At 49.5% G+C, this 16,468-nt stretch overlaps 1 protein-coding gene across 1 annotated transcript in view; it reads right to left on the reverse strand.

Annotated features, from left to right (window-relative positions):
• The window catches only part of LOC119954449 (layilin-like), a 34,602-nt gene that overhangs the window by 1,703 nt on the left and 16,431 nt on the right, over positions 1-16,468 (reverse strand). Inside the window, exons 2-6 of the mRNA XM_038779668.1 lie at positions 15,891-16,188; positions 8,879-9,036; positions 7,962-8,024; positions 3,045-3,110; positions 1,366-1,468 (exon numbers count right to left, since the gene is read on the reverse strand). Of these exons, the coding sequence (XP_038635596.1) occupies positions 1,366-1,468; positions 3,045-3,110; positions 7,962-8,024; positions 8,879-9,036; positions 15,891-16,188 (688 nt within the window). The remainder of the gene's footprint in view (positions 1-1,365; positions 1,469-3,044; positions 3,111-7,961; positions 8,025-8,878; positions 9,037-15,890; positions 16,189-16,468) is intronic.

Genomic DNA, 16,468 nt, shown 5'->3' on the forward strand with positions numbered 1-16,468 from the left:
CAGCAAGGCATCGGTCAGCAAGGCATCGGTCAGCAAGGCATCGGTCAGCAAGGGATCGGTCAGCAAGGCATCGGTCAGCAAGGCATCGGTCAGCAAGGGATCGGTCAGCAAGGCATCGGTCAGCAAGGCATCGGTCAGCAAGGCATCGGTCAGTGGGGATTGGCCAATGGGGATTGGTCAATGGGGATCGGTCAGCAAGGCATCGGTCAGCAAGGCATCGGTCAGCAAGGGATCGGTCAGCAAGGCATCGGTCAGCAAGGCATCGGTCAGCAAGGCATCGGTCAGCAAGGCATCGGTCAGCAAGGGATCGGTCAGCAAGGCATCGGTCAGCAAGGCATCGGTCAGCAAGGCATCGGTCAGCAAGGGATCGGTCAGCAAGGCATCGGTCAGCAAGGCATCGGTCAGCAAGGGATCGGTCAGCAAGGCATCGGTCAGCAAGGCATCGGTCAGCAAGGCATCGGTCAGCAAGGGATCGGTCAGCAAGGCATCGGTCAGCAAGGGATCGGTCAGCAAGGCATCGGTCAGCAAGGCATCGGTCAGCAAGGCATCGGTCAGCAAGGGATCGGTCAGCAAGGCATCGGTCAGCAAGGGATCGGTCAGCAAGGCATCGGTCAGCAAGGCATCGGTCAGTGGGGATTGGCCAATGGGGATTGGTCAATGGGGATCGGTCAGCAAGGCATCGGTCAGCAAGGCATCGGTCAGCAAGGCATCGGTCAGCAAGACATCGGTCAATGGGCATCGGTCAATGTGCATCGGTCAATGGGGATCGGTCAATGGGGATCGGTCAATGGGGATCGGTCAATGGGGATCGGTCAATGGGGATCGGTCAGTGGGGATCGGTCAATGGGGATCGGTCAATGGGGATCGGTCAGTGGGGATCGGTCAATGGGGATCGGCCAATGGGGATCGGTCAGTGGGGATCGGTCAATGGGGATCGGTCAATGGGGATCGGTCAGTGGGGATCGGTCAATGGGTATCGGTCAGTGGGGATCGGTCAATGGGGATTGCTCAGTGGGGATCGGTCAGTGGGATCGGTCAGTGGGGATCGGTCAGTGGGGATCGGTCAATGGGGATCGGCCAATGGGGATCGGTCAGTGGGGATCGGTCAATGGGGATCGGTCAATGGGGATCGGTCAATGGGGATCGGTCAATGGGGATTGGTCAATGGGGATCGGTCAATGGGGATCGGTCAATGGGGATCGCTCAGTGGGGATCGGTCAATGGGGATCGGTCAATGGGGATCGGTCAATGGGGATCGGTCAATGGGGATCGGTCAATGGGGATCGGTCAATGGGGATCGGTCAATGGGGATTGGTCAATGGGGATCGGTCATTGGGGGGTGGAAACTTCCGCTTCCTAACTCACCTTCTGACAAAGAGACGGAAACAAAAGACTGCGCTGAGCAGCAGGAGGAGGAAGAGCAGAGGGATTGTCGGGATGATGATGTAGAGGATATTCAGCGTGTTCTCTGAAATAAATGGAACTCCAATCAAAAGAGGACAATTTCCTGTCTGAAACCACAGATTCAGCAAATATTCCGATGAAAAGTGAGGAGATGAGGTTTGATTTGGGGTCAGGTAATGTGGGTTTCAGCAGATCCCGAAAGGTCACTGAAACTACATTCAATAACTCTCTGTTATGGCAAAATTGACAAACCAATCAGATACCTGCTCCTGATCACAATCCTACTCCTGATGTCAACATGGGCAGCACGGTCGCACAGTGGATAGCACTGTGGCTTCACAGCGCCATGGTCCCAGGTTCGATTCCCCACTGGGTCACTGTCTGTGCGGAGTCTGCATGTTCTCCCCGTGTCTGTGTGGGTTTCCTCCGGATGCTCCGGTTTCCTCCGACAGTCCAAAGACGTGCAGGTTAGGTGGAATGGCCATGATAAACTGCCCTTAGTGACCAAAAAAGGTTAGGAGGGGTTATTGGGTTACGGGGATAGGGTGGAAGTGAGGGCTTAAGTGGGTCGGTGCAGACTCGATGGGCCGAATGGCCTCCTTCTGCATTGTATGTTCTATGTTCTAACCTCAGGAGGAAACAGTGTCTGCACCTGTTGTGAAATCCACGACAATCTCAATGTCCAACAGCATCTTCAGGAGAGGAGGGGGACCCTGTACCCCAGTGAGAGTCAGCACCTTCAGGAGAGGAGGGAGTCTGTACCCCAGTGAGAGTCAGCACCTTCAGGAGAGGAGGGAGTCTGTACCCCAGTGAGAGTCAGCACCTTCAGGAGAGGAGGGAGTCTGTACCCCAGTGAGAGTCAGCACCCTCAGGAGAGGGACCCATACCCCAATGAGAGTCAGCACCTTCAGGAGAGGAGAGGGCCCTGTACCCCAGTGAGAGTCAGCACCTTCAGGAGAGGAGGGGTCCGGTACCCCAGTGAGAGTCAGCACCTTCAGGAGAGGAGGGGGAGTCCGTACCCCAGTGAGTTAGCACCCTCAGGAGAGGGACCCGTACCCCAGTGGGAGTCAGCACCTCCAGGAGAGGAGGGGTCCGGTACCCCAGTGAGAGTCAGCACCTTCAGGAGAGGAGGGGGAGTCCGTACCCCAGTGAGTTAGCACCCTCAGGAGAGGGACCCATACCCCAGTGGGAGTCAGCACTTCAGGAGAGGAGGGGGACCCTGTACCCCAGTGAGAGTCAGCACCTTCAGGAGGGGAGGGGGACCCTGTACCCCAGTGAGAGTCAGCACCTTCAGGAGAGGAGGGGGACCCTGTACCCCAGTGAGAGTCAGCACCTTCAGGAGGGGAGGGGGACCCTGTACCCCAGTGAGAGTCAGCACCTTCAGGAGGGGAGGGGGACCCTGTACCCCAGTGAGAGTCAGCATTGAGATAGATTGATGACTTCATTCATAAAAATATTGCCTAAAATGAATTGCTGAATAGATGGCCCAAGCATCATGTGACTCCAGATCACTCCTGCCAATGAACAGAGACACTAACCCTTGGACGATGGTCTGTGGATGTGAATTTATATATTTGATGCTTCGTATTGGCCAAACAACCCTGCAATAAACAGTCATTGATCAATATTTCCAGACTTACCTTCTGATTGGTCACCGATTTCAGTCGAATCCACCTCTCTCTCGATAGAAGTGACTGTGGAACCATCTAGAAGATTCATAATGGAAAAGAGTTGAGATGAACATGTTCTGCCATCAGTCCCAGAGGGCAGCCTGGGCTCAGAAACTCCAGTAGATCCCCCGGCTACGCCAGGGCACAGGGCAAAGTAGCTGACCCCCACGCCAACAGGATCCGCCTTCGGACGATCAACGAGGCGAAGGCTAAAACGTCTGTCTCTGCACCCGCTTCCAACCCCGGCCAATCCAACACTCCGAATATGGTTTCCAGGGGACCTGGTTCGAGTCTCACGTGCACGACCTTTGAGATTACCCTGAAGACATCCCTCCAATACCCCTCCAGTTTTTGACAGGACCAAAACATATGAACGTGATTTGCCCCCCCCCCCCCCCCCCATAGCGCTCACAAACATCCTCTACCCCCTCAGAAAGTCGGTTCATCCTTGCCTTTGTGAGGTGTGTCCTATACACCACCTTCAGCTGTATCAGCCCCAACCTCACACACAAAGTTGAAGCATTTACCCTCCGGAGCACCTCACACCACAACCCCTCCTGTCCATGGTGAGTCTGATGGTGGGATGGAACATATTGATGTTATTGCGTAGTTGTTTCAGTGATTCTTCGTCGTGGATCCAACGTCGGTTGAGGATTTTGTGCAATGAAGAGGTTGTGTGATAGTGAGTTCCACAGTCTGACACACTCGTTGTGATAGTGAGTTCCACAGTCTCACGCACTCACTGTGATAGTGAGTTCCACAGTCTCACACACTCACTGTGATAGTGAGTTCCACAGTCTGACACACTCATTGTGATAGTGAGTTCCACAGTCTGACACACTCGTGATAGTGAGTTCCACAGTCTCACACACTCACTGTGATAGTGAGTTCCACAGTCTCACACACTCGCTGTGATAGTGAGTTCCACAGTCTGGCACACTTGCTGTGATAGTGAGTTCCACAGTCTGACACACTCTTTGTGATAGTGAGTTCCACAGTCTCACACACTCGTTGTGACAGTGAGCTCCACTGTCTCACACACTCGCTGTGATAGTGAGTTCCACAGTCTCACACACTCGCTGTGATAGTGAGTTCCACAGTCTCACACACTCGCTGTGGTAGTGAGTTCCACAGTCTGACACACTCGTTGTGATAGTGAGTTCCACAGTCTGACACACTCTCTGTGATAGTGAGTTCCACAGTCTCACACACTCACTGTGATAGTGAGTTCCACAATCTCACACACTCGCTGAGATAGTGAGTTCCATAGTCTGACACACTCGTGATAGTGAGTTCCACAGTCTCACACACTCGCTGTGATAGTGAATTCCACAGTCTGACACACTCGCTGTGATAGTGAGTTCCACAGTCTGACACATTCATGTGGTAGTGAGTTCCACAGTCTGACACACTCGTTGTGATAGTGAGTTCCACAGTCTCACACACTCGCTGTGGTAGTGAGTTCCACAGTCTCACACACTCTCTGTGGTAGTGAGTTCCACAGTCTCACACACTCGCTGCGATAGTGAGGTCCACAGTCTCACACACTCACTGTGATAGTGAGTTCCACAGTCTGACACACTCGCTGTGGTAGTGAGTTCCAGTCTCACACACTCACTGTGATAGTGAGTTCCACAGTCTCACACACTCACTGTGATAGTGCGTTCCACAGTCTCACACACTCGCTGTGATAGTGAGTTCCACAGTCTGACACACTCGCTGTGATAGTGAGTTCCACAGTCTCACACACTCGCTGTGATAGTGATTTCCACAGTCTCACACACTCGCTGTGGTAGTGATTTCCAGTCTCACACACTCACTGTGATAGTGAGTTCCACAGTCTCACACACTCACTGTGATAGTGAGTTCCACAGTCTGACACACTCGCTGTGATAGTGAATTCCACAGTCTGACACACTCGCTGTGATAATGAGTTCCACAGTCTGACACATTTGTGTGGTAGTGAGTTCCACAGTCTGACACACTCGTTGTGATAGTGAGTTCCACAGTCTCACACACTCGCTGTGGTAGTGAGTTCCACAGTCTCACACACTCTCTGTGGTAGTGAGTTCCACAGTCTCACACACTCGCTTCGATAGTGAGGTCCACAGTCTCACACACTCACTGTGATAATGAGTTCCACAGTCTGACACACTCGTTGTGGTAGTGAGTTCCAGTCTCACACACTCACTGTGATAGTGAGATCCACAGTCTCACACACTCACTGTGATAGTGCGTTCCACAGTCTCACACACTCGCTGTGATAGTGAGTTCCACAGTCTGACACACTCGCTGTGATAGTGAGTTCCACAGTCTCACACACTCGCTGTGATAGTGAGTTCCACAGTCTGACACACTCGCTGTGGTAGTGATTTCCACAGTCTCACACACTCACTGTGATAGTGAGTTCCACAGTATCACACACTCACTGTGATAGTGAGTTCCACAGTCTGACACACTCGCTGTGGTAGTGATTTCCAGTCTCACACACTCACTGTGATAGTGAGTTCCACAGTATCACACACTCACTGTGATAATGAGTTCCACAGTCTGACACACTCGCTGTGGTAGTGAGTTCCAGTCTCACACACTCACTGTGATAGTGAGATCCACAGTCTCGCACACTCACTGTGATAGTGAGTTCCACAGTCTCACACACTCGCTGTGATAGTGAGTTCCACAATCTGACACACTCGCTGTGATAGTGAGTTCCACAGTCTCACACACTCGCTGTGGTAGTGATTTCCACAGTCTCACACACTCACTGTGATAGTGAGTTCCACAGTCTCACACACTCACTGTGATAGTGAGTTCCACAGTCTCACACACTCACTGTGATAGTGAGTTCCACAGTCTGACACACTCGCTGTGGTAGTGATTTCCACAGTCTCACACACTCACTGTGATAGTGAGTTCCACAGTCTCACACACTCGCTGTGGTAGTGATTTCCACAGTCTCACACACTCACTGTGATAGTGAGTTCCACAGTCTCACACACTCACTGTGATAGTGAGTTCCACAGTCTGACACACTCGCTGTGGTAGTGATTTCCACAGTCTCACACACTTACTGTGATAGTGAGTTCCACAGTATCACACACTCGCTGTGGTAGTGATTTCCACAGTCTCACACACTCACTGTGATAGTGAGTTCCACAGTCTCACACACTCACTGTGATAGTGAGTTCCACAGTCTCACACACTCACTGTGATAGTGAGTTCCACAGTCTCACACACTCACTGTGATAGTGAGTTCCACAGTCTCACACACTCGCTGTGGTAGCGATTTCCACAGTCTCTCACACTCACTGTGATAGTGAGTTCCACAGTCTCACACACTCACTGTGATAGTGAGTTCCACAGTCTGACACACTCGCTGTGGTAGTGATTTCCACAGTCTCACACACTCACTGTGATAGTGAGTTCCACAGTCTCACACACTCGCTGTGGTAGTGATTTCCACAGTCTCACACACTCACTGTGATAGTGAGTTCCACAGTCTCACACACTCACTGTGATAGTGAGTTCCACAGTCTCACACACTCACTGTGATAGTGAGTTCCACAGTCTCACACACTCACTGTGATAGTGAGTTCCACAGTCTCACACACTCACTGTGATAGTGAGTTCCACAGTCTCACACACTCACTGTGATAGTGAGTTCCACAGTCTCACACACTCACTGTGATAGTGAGTTCCACAGTCTCACACACTCGCTGTGGTAGCGATTTCCACAGTCTCTCACACTCACTGTGATAGTGAGTTCCACAGTCTCACACACTCACTGTGATAGCGAGTTCCACAGTCTGACACACTCGCTGTGGTAGTGATTTCCACAGTCTCACACACTCACTGTGATAGTGAGTTCCACAGTCTCACACACTCGCTGTGGTAGTGATTTCCACAGTCTCACACACTCACTGTGATAGTGAGTTCCACAGTCTCACACACTCACTGTGATAGTGAGTTCCACAGTCTCACACACTCACTGTGATAGTGAGTTCCACAGTCTCACACACTCACTGTGATAGTGAGTTCCACAGTCTCACACACTCACTGTGATAGTGAGTTCCACAGTCTCACACACTCACTGTGATAGTGAGTTCCACAGTCTCACACACTCACTGTGATAGTGAGTTCCACAGTCTCACACACCCACTGTGATAGTGAGTTCCACAGTCTCACACACTCACTGTGATAGTGAGTTCCACAGTCTCACACACTCACTGTGATAGTGAGTTCCACAGTCTCACACACTCACTGTGATAGTGAGTTCCACAGTCTCACACACTCACTGTGATAGTGAGTTCCACAGTCTCACACACTCACTGTGATAGTGAGTTCCACAGTCTCACACACTCACTGTGATAGTGAGTTCCACAGTCTCACACACTCACTGTGATAGTGAGTTCCACAGTCTCACACACTCACTGTGATAGTGAGTTCCACAGTCTCACACACTCACTGTGATAGTGAGTTCCACAGTCTCACACACTCACTGTGATAGTGAGTTCCACAGTCTCACACACTCTCAGAGTAATGGAGTTATTTATATTTGCAGGTGAGTTTTCTATGACTGCTCAGCACAGTTTGGTGATGGTTCAGGTGAATTTGAGCTTCCTGTCTGAGTTGGGTTGGGTTAAAATCCCTCTTGGTGTGTTAAAGGAAAGAGTTCCCCTTGTCTTAATGAACACAGGAAACACAATCGACCGGCATATCACTCCATGTGGGTTGAAAGTTTGGTCCTGTTGGAGGTGTTAGCTCCCCCCAGAGTGACACAACTCAGCCCCACACACCTACTCACGCCCTGTTCTCCTCACAATGCCCTTGGCCCCTCACCCATTCCCACATCCTCCCTCCGATCGGAGAGTGAGTGTTGCCTCTTACCCATAGCAGAGCTGGTTCCCTCAGTGGGAGTTGGTGTTGACCCCGGGTTCAAGGAGCCGTGAACTGTGAGCACAACAGAGAGATTTGGTTAGGGTTAGAGGTCAATATCTGTGTGAATAAATGGACATCATTGGACAGATCCTGCCGACTCCCCCACACCCGCTCTCACCCTCCTACCCCACCATCTCCTCCCAGTTCCTCATTTCTAAACACCGCCACACTTTTCCAAACACTCTGAAACTTCACTCCTTCCCTCACTACCTCCTATTCCGCAGTCCTAATCCTCAGCTACTACCCCCCCTGCACCGCTCGCCCAGACCTTCACTCTCTTCCCTCGCTACCCCTCCCCACATGCTATTCATAGAATTTACAGTGCAGATGGAGGCCGTTTGACCCATCGAGTCTGCACCGGCCCTTGGAAAAAGCTCCCTACTTAAGCCCACACCTCTATTCTATCCCCGTAACCCAGTAACCTCACCTAACCTTCTTGGAAACTAACATCAATTTATCACGGCCAATCCACCTAACCTGCACGTCTTTGGACTGTGGGAGGAAACTGGAGCGCCCGGAGGAAACCCACGCGGACACGGGGAGGATGTGCTGACTCCGCACAGACAGTGACCCAAGCCGGAATCAAACCTGGGACCCGGAGCTGTGAAGCAACTGTGCTAACCATTGTCCCAACGTGCCGCATGATGCCAACCCAGTCCTTTACCAAGCCCCTGCCCATTCCCCTCCACGCCATCACCAGCACACCGCAAGGCCCCCCCCCCCCCCAGCCCACCTTCCAAGCTGAGCTGGGATGTACTAAACACGGTCAGATTTTCCGGGGGGGTTCCCTGCCACTCATTCAAGGATAGGTTGAACTGAGGTCAGAGATTGGTCTCAGCCAGAATCAATCGGTGGGGAGGGTTTACCTGGAGCGTACTTGCAGATGAAATTGTTTTTCATGTTGCAGCGGTCATCGTTCCATTGGTAAAGATAGGGACCTCCCATTCCTGAGGAGGCAGAGGGCTGGTGGTACATCACTACACACACCTCCCGACCACATGACGGCTCATCCACATACCAGTTTCTGAAAGAGAGAAGATATAACAAACCACGACAGCCTTGCAGGGACCTGTCCAATCGGTTCCCTTAGATCCTATTTCTTTTATTTTGTCTTTATCATTTCTGGTCCATGGATCATTAATGGAGACATCCTTTAAGTCAAGCAGAGGAAGTAAGTAATTCAAAGTGTCAAAATAGTACAGTGCGTTATAAAGTTTTATATTTTGGGCAGAAGAACCCAGACTTTATGGCACCCAAGAGATTTGGAAGGGTTTGTTTCAATAGAGATAGATATATTTCTGCTTCAAAAAGCAGGTTAAAGGGATATGGGGAACAGGTGGGGAGGTGGATTTGAGACCAGGAGGAGATCAGCCATGATCTGATTGAATGGCGGAGCAGGCTCGAGGGGCTGAATGGCCGACTTCTGCTCCTAATTCTGATGATCCTATAATTGGTTGGCTGGTGGCCAATGGATTGGCCAGGGACAGTATTCTTCCCAGCAACCAATGGCGATTAATTCCTGTCAGGGTGGGGTTTTTCAGAGAAAACACAGGATAAGACACTGGAGTTCAAGGTGGAAGCAGCTCTCTCTCTCTCTCTCTCTCTCTTCTCCGCTGCCTGCTGTTGGAAGGCAGGAACTTCTTGACCCTGAAAGATGAAGCTCTCTCTCTCTCTCTCTCCTGAATGCAGACTTCCTGCTATTTCTCTGAGTCTGCAGGGAAAACCACAGGAACGCACATAGAAAATAGAAATAGGAGGAGGCCATTCGGCCCTTTGAGCCTGCTCGCCATTCATTCTGATCATGGCTGATCATCAAGTTCAATAACCTGATCCCCCCTCCTCATACTCCTTGATCCCTTTAGCCCCAAGAGCAATATCTAATTCCTTCTAGAAATTACACAACGTGTTGGCCTCAGCTCCTTTCTGTGGGAGTGAATTCCACAGATTCCCCGCTCTCTGGGTGAAGAAATTTCTCCTCACCTCAGTCCTAAAAGGTTTACCCCTTATCCTCAAACTATGTCCCCTAGTTTTGGACTCCCCCACCATCCGGAACATTCTTTCTGAATCTAACCTGTCTAACAAGATTATGAGGGGCTCGGACAGGGTGGATAGGGAGCAGCTGTTCCCCTTAGTTAAAGAGTCAGTTACGAGGGGGACACAAGTTCAAGGTGAGGGGCGGGAGGTTCGGGGGGGATTTAAGGAAAAGAATTTTCCCCAGAGGGTGGTGACGGTCTGGAACGCACGGCCTGGGAGGGTGGGAGAGTCGGGTTGCCTCATGTCCTTTAAAAAGTACCTGGATGAGAACTTGGTACGGTCTTAACATTCACGGCTATGGGTCAAGTGCTGGCAAATGGGATTGAGTAGGCATATCAGGTGCCTTTCCTGCGGCAGTGCAGACTTGATGGGCTGAACGGCCTTTTCTGCACTGTATTTTTCTGTAATTTTGTAATCCTGTAAAAAAAATTTTATGTTTCTAAACTCCAATGAATATAATCCTAACCGGTTTAGTCTCTCACATGACAGTCCTACCATCCCAGGAATCATCCTGGCAAACCTTCGCTGCACTCCCTCCATAGCAACAACATAGAACAGTACAGCACAGAACAGGCCCTTCGGCCCTCGATGTTGTGCCGAGCAATGATCACCCCACTTAAACCCACGTAACCCGTATACCCGTAACCCAACAATCCCCCCATTAACCTTACACTACGGGCAATTTATCATGGCCAATCCACCTAACCTGCACATCTTTGGACTGTGGGAGAAAACCGGAGCACCCGGAGGAAACCCACGCACACACGGGGAGGACGTGCAGACTCCACACAGACAGTGACCCAGCCGGGAATCGAACCTGGGACCCTGGAGCTGTGAAGCACTGATGCTAACCACCATGCTACCGTGAGGCCCCTAACAACATCCTTCCTCAGATAAGGACACCAAAACTGCTCACAGTACGCCAGGTGTGGCTTTACCAATGCCCTGTACAATTGTAAAATTTCTCTATATTCAAATCCTCTCACTATGAAGACCAAAATATAATTTGCCTTCTTTACTGCCTGCTGTACCTCCGCGCTTACTTTCAGCGACTGATGCACGAGGACACCAAGGTCTCGCTGAGTATCAAAGAACAACGATCAAAGAACAAAGAAAATTACAGCACAGGAACAGGCCCTTCGGCCCTCCCAGCCTGCACCGATCCAGATCCTTTATCTAAACCTGTCTCCTATTTTCCAAGGTCTACTTCCCTCTGTTCCCCGCCCGTTCATATATCTGTCCAGATGCTTCTTAAATGATGCTATCGTGCCCGCCTCTACCACCTCCGCTGGTAAAGCGTTTAAGGCACCCACCACCCTCTGCGTAAAAAACTTTCCACGCACATCTCCCTTAAACTTTCCCCCTCTCACTTTGAAATCGTGACCCCTTGTAACTGACACCCCCACTCTTGGGAAAAGCTTGTTGCTGTCCACCCTGTCCATACCTCTCATAATTTTGTATGCCTCAATCAGGTCCCCCCTCAACCTCCGTCTTTCCAATGAAAACAATCCTAATCTACTCAACCTTTCTTCATAGCTAGCACCCTCCATACCAGGCAACATCCTGGTGAACCTCCTCTGCACCCTCTCCAAGGCATCCACATCCTTCTGGTAATGTGGCGACCAGAACTGCACGCAGTATTCCAAATGTGGCCAAACCAAAGTCCTATACAACTGTAACATGACCTGCCAACTCTTGTACTCAATACCCCGTCCGATGAAGGCAAGCATGCTGTATGCCTTCTTGACCACTCCATCAACCTGCGTTGCCACCTTCAGGGTACAATGGACCTGAACTCCCAGATCTCTCTGCACATCAATTTTCCCCAGGACCCTTCCATTGACCATATAGTCCGCTCTTGAATTTGATCTTCCAAAATGCATCACCTCGCATTTGCCTGGATTGAACTCCATCTGCCATTTCTCTGCCCAACTCTCCAATCTATCTATATTTTGTTGTATTCTCTGACAGTCCTCCTCGCTATCTGCAACTCCACCAATCTTAGTATCATCTGCAAACTTGCTAATCAGACCACCTATACCTTCCTCCAGGTCATTTATGTAGATCACAAACAACAGTGGTCCGAGCACGGATCCCTGTGGAACACCACTAGTCACCCTTCTCCATTTTGAGACACTCCCTTCCACCACTACTCTCTGTCTCCTGTTGCCCAGCCAGTTCTTTATCCATCTAGCTAGTACACCCTGAACCCCATACGACTTCACTTTTTCCATCAACCTGCCATGGGAAACCTTATCAAACGCCTTACTAAAGTCCATGTATACGACATCTACAGCCCTTCCCTCGTCAATTAACTTTGTCACTTCCTCAAAGAATTCTATTAGGTTTGTAAGACATGACCTTCCCTGCACAAAACCATGCTGCCTATCACTGATAAGTCTATTTTCTTCCAGATGTGAATAGATCCTATCCCTCAGTATCTTCTCCAACAGTTTGCCTACTACTGACGTCAAGCTCACAGGTCTATAATTTCCTGGATTATCCCTGCTACCCTTCTTAAACAAAGGGACAACATTAGCAATTCTCCAGTCCTCCGGGACCTCACCCGTGCTCAAGGATGCTGCAAAGATATCTGTTAAGGCCCCAGCTATTTCGACCCTCGCTTCCCTCAGAAACCTGGGATAGATCCCATCCGGACCTGGGGACTTGTCCACCTGAATGTCTTTTAGAATACCCAAAACTTCCCCCTTCCGTATGACAACTTGACCAAGAGTATTTAAACATCCATCCCTAGCCTCAACATCCGTCTTGTCCCTCTCCTTTGTGAATACCGATGCAAAGTACTCATTAAGAATCCCACCCATTTCCTCTGAGTGCACGCATAAATTCCCTCTTTTGTCTTTGAGTGGGCCAATCCTTTCTCTAGTTACCCTCTTGCTCCTTACATACGAATAAAATGCTTTGGGATTTTCCTTAACCCTGTTAGCCAAAGATATTTCATGACCCCTTTTAGCCCTCTTTATTGCGCGTTTGAGATTCGTCCTACTTTCCTGATATTCCTCCAAAGCCTCTCTCAATTTACACCCATTCCAATAATAATCTGCCTTCCTATTTTTGCTACCGAAGTGGATAATCTATCATTTCTCCACATTGTACTGCATCTGCCATGCGTGTGCCCACTCACTCAGCCTGTCCAAATCCCACTGAAACATCTCTGCATCCTCCTCACAGCTCACCCTCCCACCCAACTTTATATCATCTGCAAATTTGGAGATATTACATTTAGTTTCTTCATCCAAATCATTATGAGCCGCACAGTAGCACAGTGGCTAGCACTGTTTCTGAACAGCTCCAGGGTCCCAGGTTTGATTCCCCGTTGGGTCACTGTCTGTGCAGAGTCTGCATGTTCTCCCCGTGTCTGCGTGGGTTTCCTCCGGGTGCTCCGGTTTCCTCCCACAAGTCCTGAAAGACGTGCTGCTAGGTAATTTGGACATTCTGAATTCTCCCTCTGTGTACCCGAACAGGCACCGTAATGTGGCGACTAGGGGATTTTCACAGTACAACTGCAGTGTTAATGGAAGCCTACTTGTGAAAATAACAAAGATTATTATTATTAATATATAATGCGAACAGTTGGGGTCCCAGCACCGATCCCTGCGGTACCCCACTAGTCACTGCCTGCCAATCAGAAAAAGATCCATTTATTCCAACTCTTTGCTTTCTGTCTGCTAACCAGCTTTCTATCCATCTCAAGACACGATCCGTAATCCCATGTGCTTAAACTTTACATATTAATCTGCTGTTGGACCTTGTTGAAAGCTTTTTGAAAATCTAAATGAACCGCATCCACCGGTTATCTCTGGTCAACTCTACCAGTTATATCTTCAAATAATTCTAGAATTGTGAAGCATGATTTCCCTTTTGTAAATCCATGCTGACTTTATCTGATTACACCCCTGCTTTCCAAATGCTGTGCTATGAAATCCTTGATAATGGACTCCAGCAACTTCCCTATTACCGACGTTAGGCTCACTGGTCTATAGTTCCCTGTTTTCTCACCTTCCCTTTTTGAATAGAGGGGTTACATTCGCTACCCTCAAATCTGTAGGAACCATTCCAGAGTCCAAAGAATTTTGGAAAATGATCACCAATGGATCTAGTATTTCTTGGGCCACTTCCTTAAGTACACTGGGATGAAGATTATCCAGCCCTGGAGATTTGTCTGCCTTCAATCCCATTAATTTCCCCCAAAACATTCCTTTACTAATACTAATTTCCTTTAGCTCTTCCCCAAAACTTGTGTTTCTCAGAACTTCCTTAGTGAAGACAGAAGCAAAGTACAAATTTAGTTCCTCAGCCATTTCTTTGTTGCCTTTTATGAATTCCCCATTTCTTAGTTTTTATCAATACTTTTTTTCTTTACATAGCTATAGAGACTTTTACAATCAGTTTTTGGGTGGGATTCTCCCCTACCCGGAGAATCCCACCCTTTATGTTTCCAGTTAGTTTACTTTCAAATTGTATTTTCGCCTTTGTAATCAATCCCTTGGTCTGCCTTTGCTGAATTTTAAACTGTTCCCAATCCTCGGGCCTGTTGCTTTTTCTTGCTAATTTGTATGCCTCTGCTTTGAATCCAATACTAGGAGCTGCGCTCCGAAAGCTAGTGATTCGAAACAAACCTGTTGGACTTTAACTTGGTGCTGTGAGACTTCTTACAATACAGAGATTGTGCAACAATCCGGATGCAACCCAGGTCCACAGCACATTGACACAGCAGTGCTAACCACTGCGCCATCGTGCCGCCCGGGTCCACAGTGCATGAGGCAGCAGTGCTAACCACTGCGCCATCGTGCTGCCCGGGTCCACAGTGCATGAGGCAGCAGTGCTAACCACTGCGCCATCGTGCCGCCCGGGTCCACAGTGCATGAGGCAGCAGTGCTAACCTTTAATAAAGATGGAAAAAGTGGTTTGGATTTAGCTAGAAAACTCGTGAATCCCACCTTCCCATTTTGTGTTGTTTAGTTTTGTTTCCTGAGCTGCAACTGGGAATTGTTCAGGATTCATCTTCCTGAACTGTCAATGGAGTCAATGAACTGTCAAACCCCCAGAAATGAAGCCAATGAATTCTGTGGGAACAGGCAGTTTGGGCCGACATCACAATTTCAGAGCAGGGGTGGGCACTGATTGACGGTGTTTCCAGTGACGCTAAGATCTCGAGAATGAATGAGATGGAATTCTCCAGCCATCCAGATTCTCTTTTCCCGCTAGCAAAATTCCCCTGCCCGCAGGTTTCCCGACAGCAGCGAGTGGCTGCAGTGGGAAATCCCATTGACCAACAGGGGGAAGAGGGAATCCCGCTGCCAGCGAACGGCGCGCTGCCAAGAAACACGCGGCTAGGAAGCGGAGATTCTGTCCGTGATTGTGGAATTCAGTCTGACAGCGACTGGGGGCTGAAGCAGTGAAGGAGAGGGCACTGCCCTCAACAGCTCACTTTTATTTGTTCCTGGGGTGTGGGTGTCATCGGCTTCCATTGCCCATCCCTGATTAACCGTGAAGTGAGCGGTTTGCTGCCACATCTCAGAGAGCAGATAAGAGGCACATTGCTGGGACATGGAGTCACACAGAGGCCAGACTGGACAAGGATGCCAAATCTCCTTTCCAAAGGCACAATAGTGACCCAGGCAGGTTTCTAACAACAATCGATGATAGTTTGATGATATTCCAGATTTTTTTAATTGAATTAAAATTTCACCAGTTGCCATGGTGGAGTTTGAGTCTGTGTCTGCAGAGCGTAGGCCGAGGACTCGAATCCAAAGATGTTCCATTACAGCACCATCTCCCCTCTGTGGTCGAGTCCCCAATGACCAGGCCTTGGCTACTTACCTAAACTTGGAGTCACTACCATCGAGCCACTGATAGAGGCCTGGGCAATCTGATAAGCTCTGGGTCCCATTCTCCGTCCGCCACAGTCCGATCCAGAAATCGCCATCACCCGCAGCCAAGCCTTGGATCAGCCTCTCGATGAACCGCTGCTCATTCACCGTCTCAATGCTCAAGAGGTTCCCTCCATCACTCTGACAGGTAACCCGTGCTTCCTCGAACCCTAACCTGCGTGACGCGTCGTGGAAATAGGCGATTTTGTAACATGGCCGCTCGACTCCCCGACGACACACATTCTGACCTGTGATTGGACAGACAGAAGTGATGGAACACAGCAATCAATAGTGCGAAACAGACCAGAACCTGAGGGAGAAAATGCCGAAAAAACTTTCAATGCGACTCTTCAACTGAAAAAGAGTCACATTGGACGTGAAATGCTAACTACGTTTCTCTCTCCACAGACTCTGCCAAACCAGCTGAGATCTTGCAGCATTTTCTGTTTTTATTTCAGATTTTCAGCATCTGCAGTATTTTGCTTTTATTTTAGTGTCAGAATTTGAGGAACAGAGTGATCTCAGAGG

The sequence above is a fragment of the Scyliorhinus canicula genome, chromosome 19 (assembly GCF_902713615.1).
Source record: "Scyliorhinus canicula chromosome 19, sScyCan1.1, whole genome shotgun sequence".
Taxonomy (NCBI): Eukaryota; Metazoa; Chordata; class Chondrichthyes; order Carcharhiniformes; family Scyliorhinidae; genus Scyliorhinus; species Scyliorhinus canicula.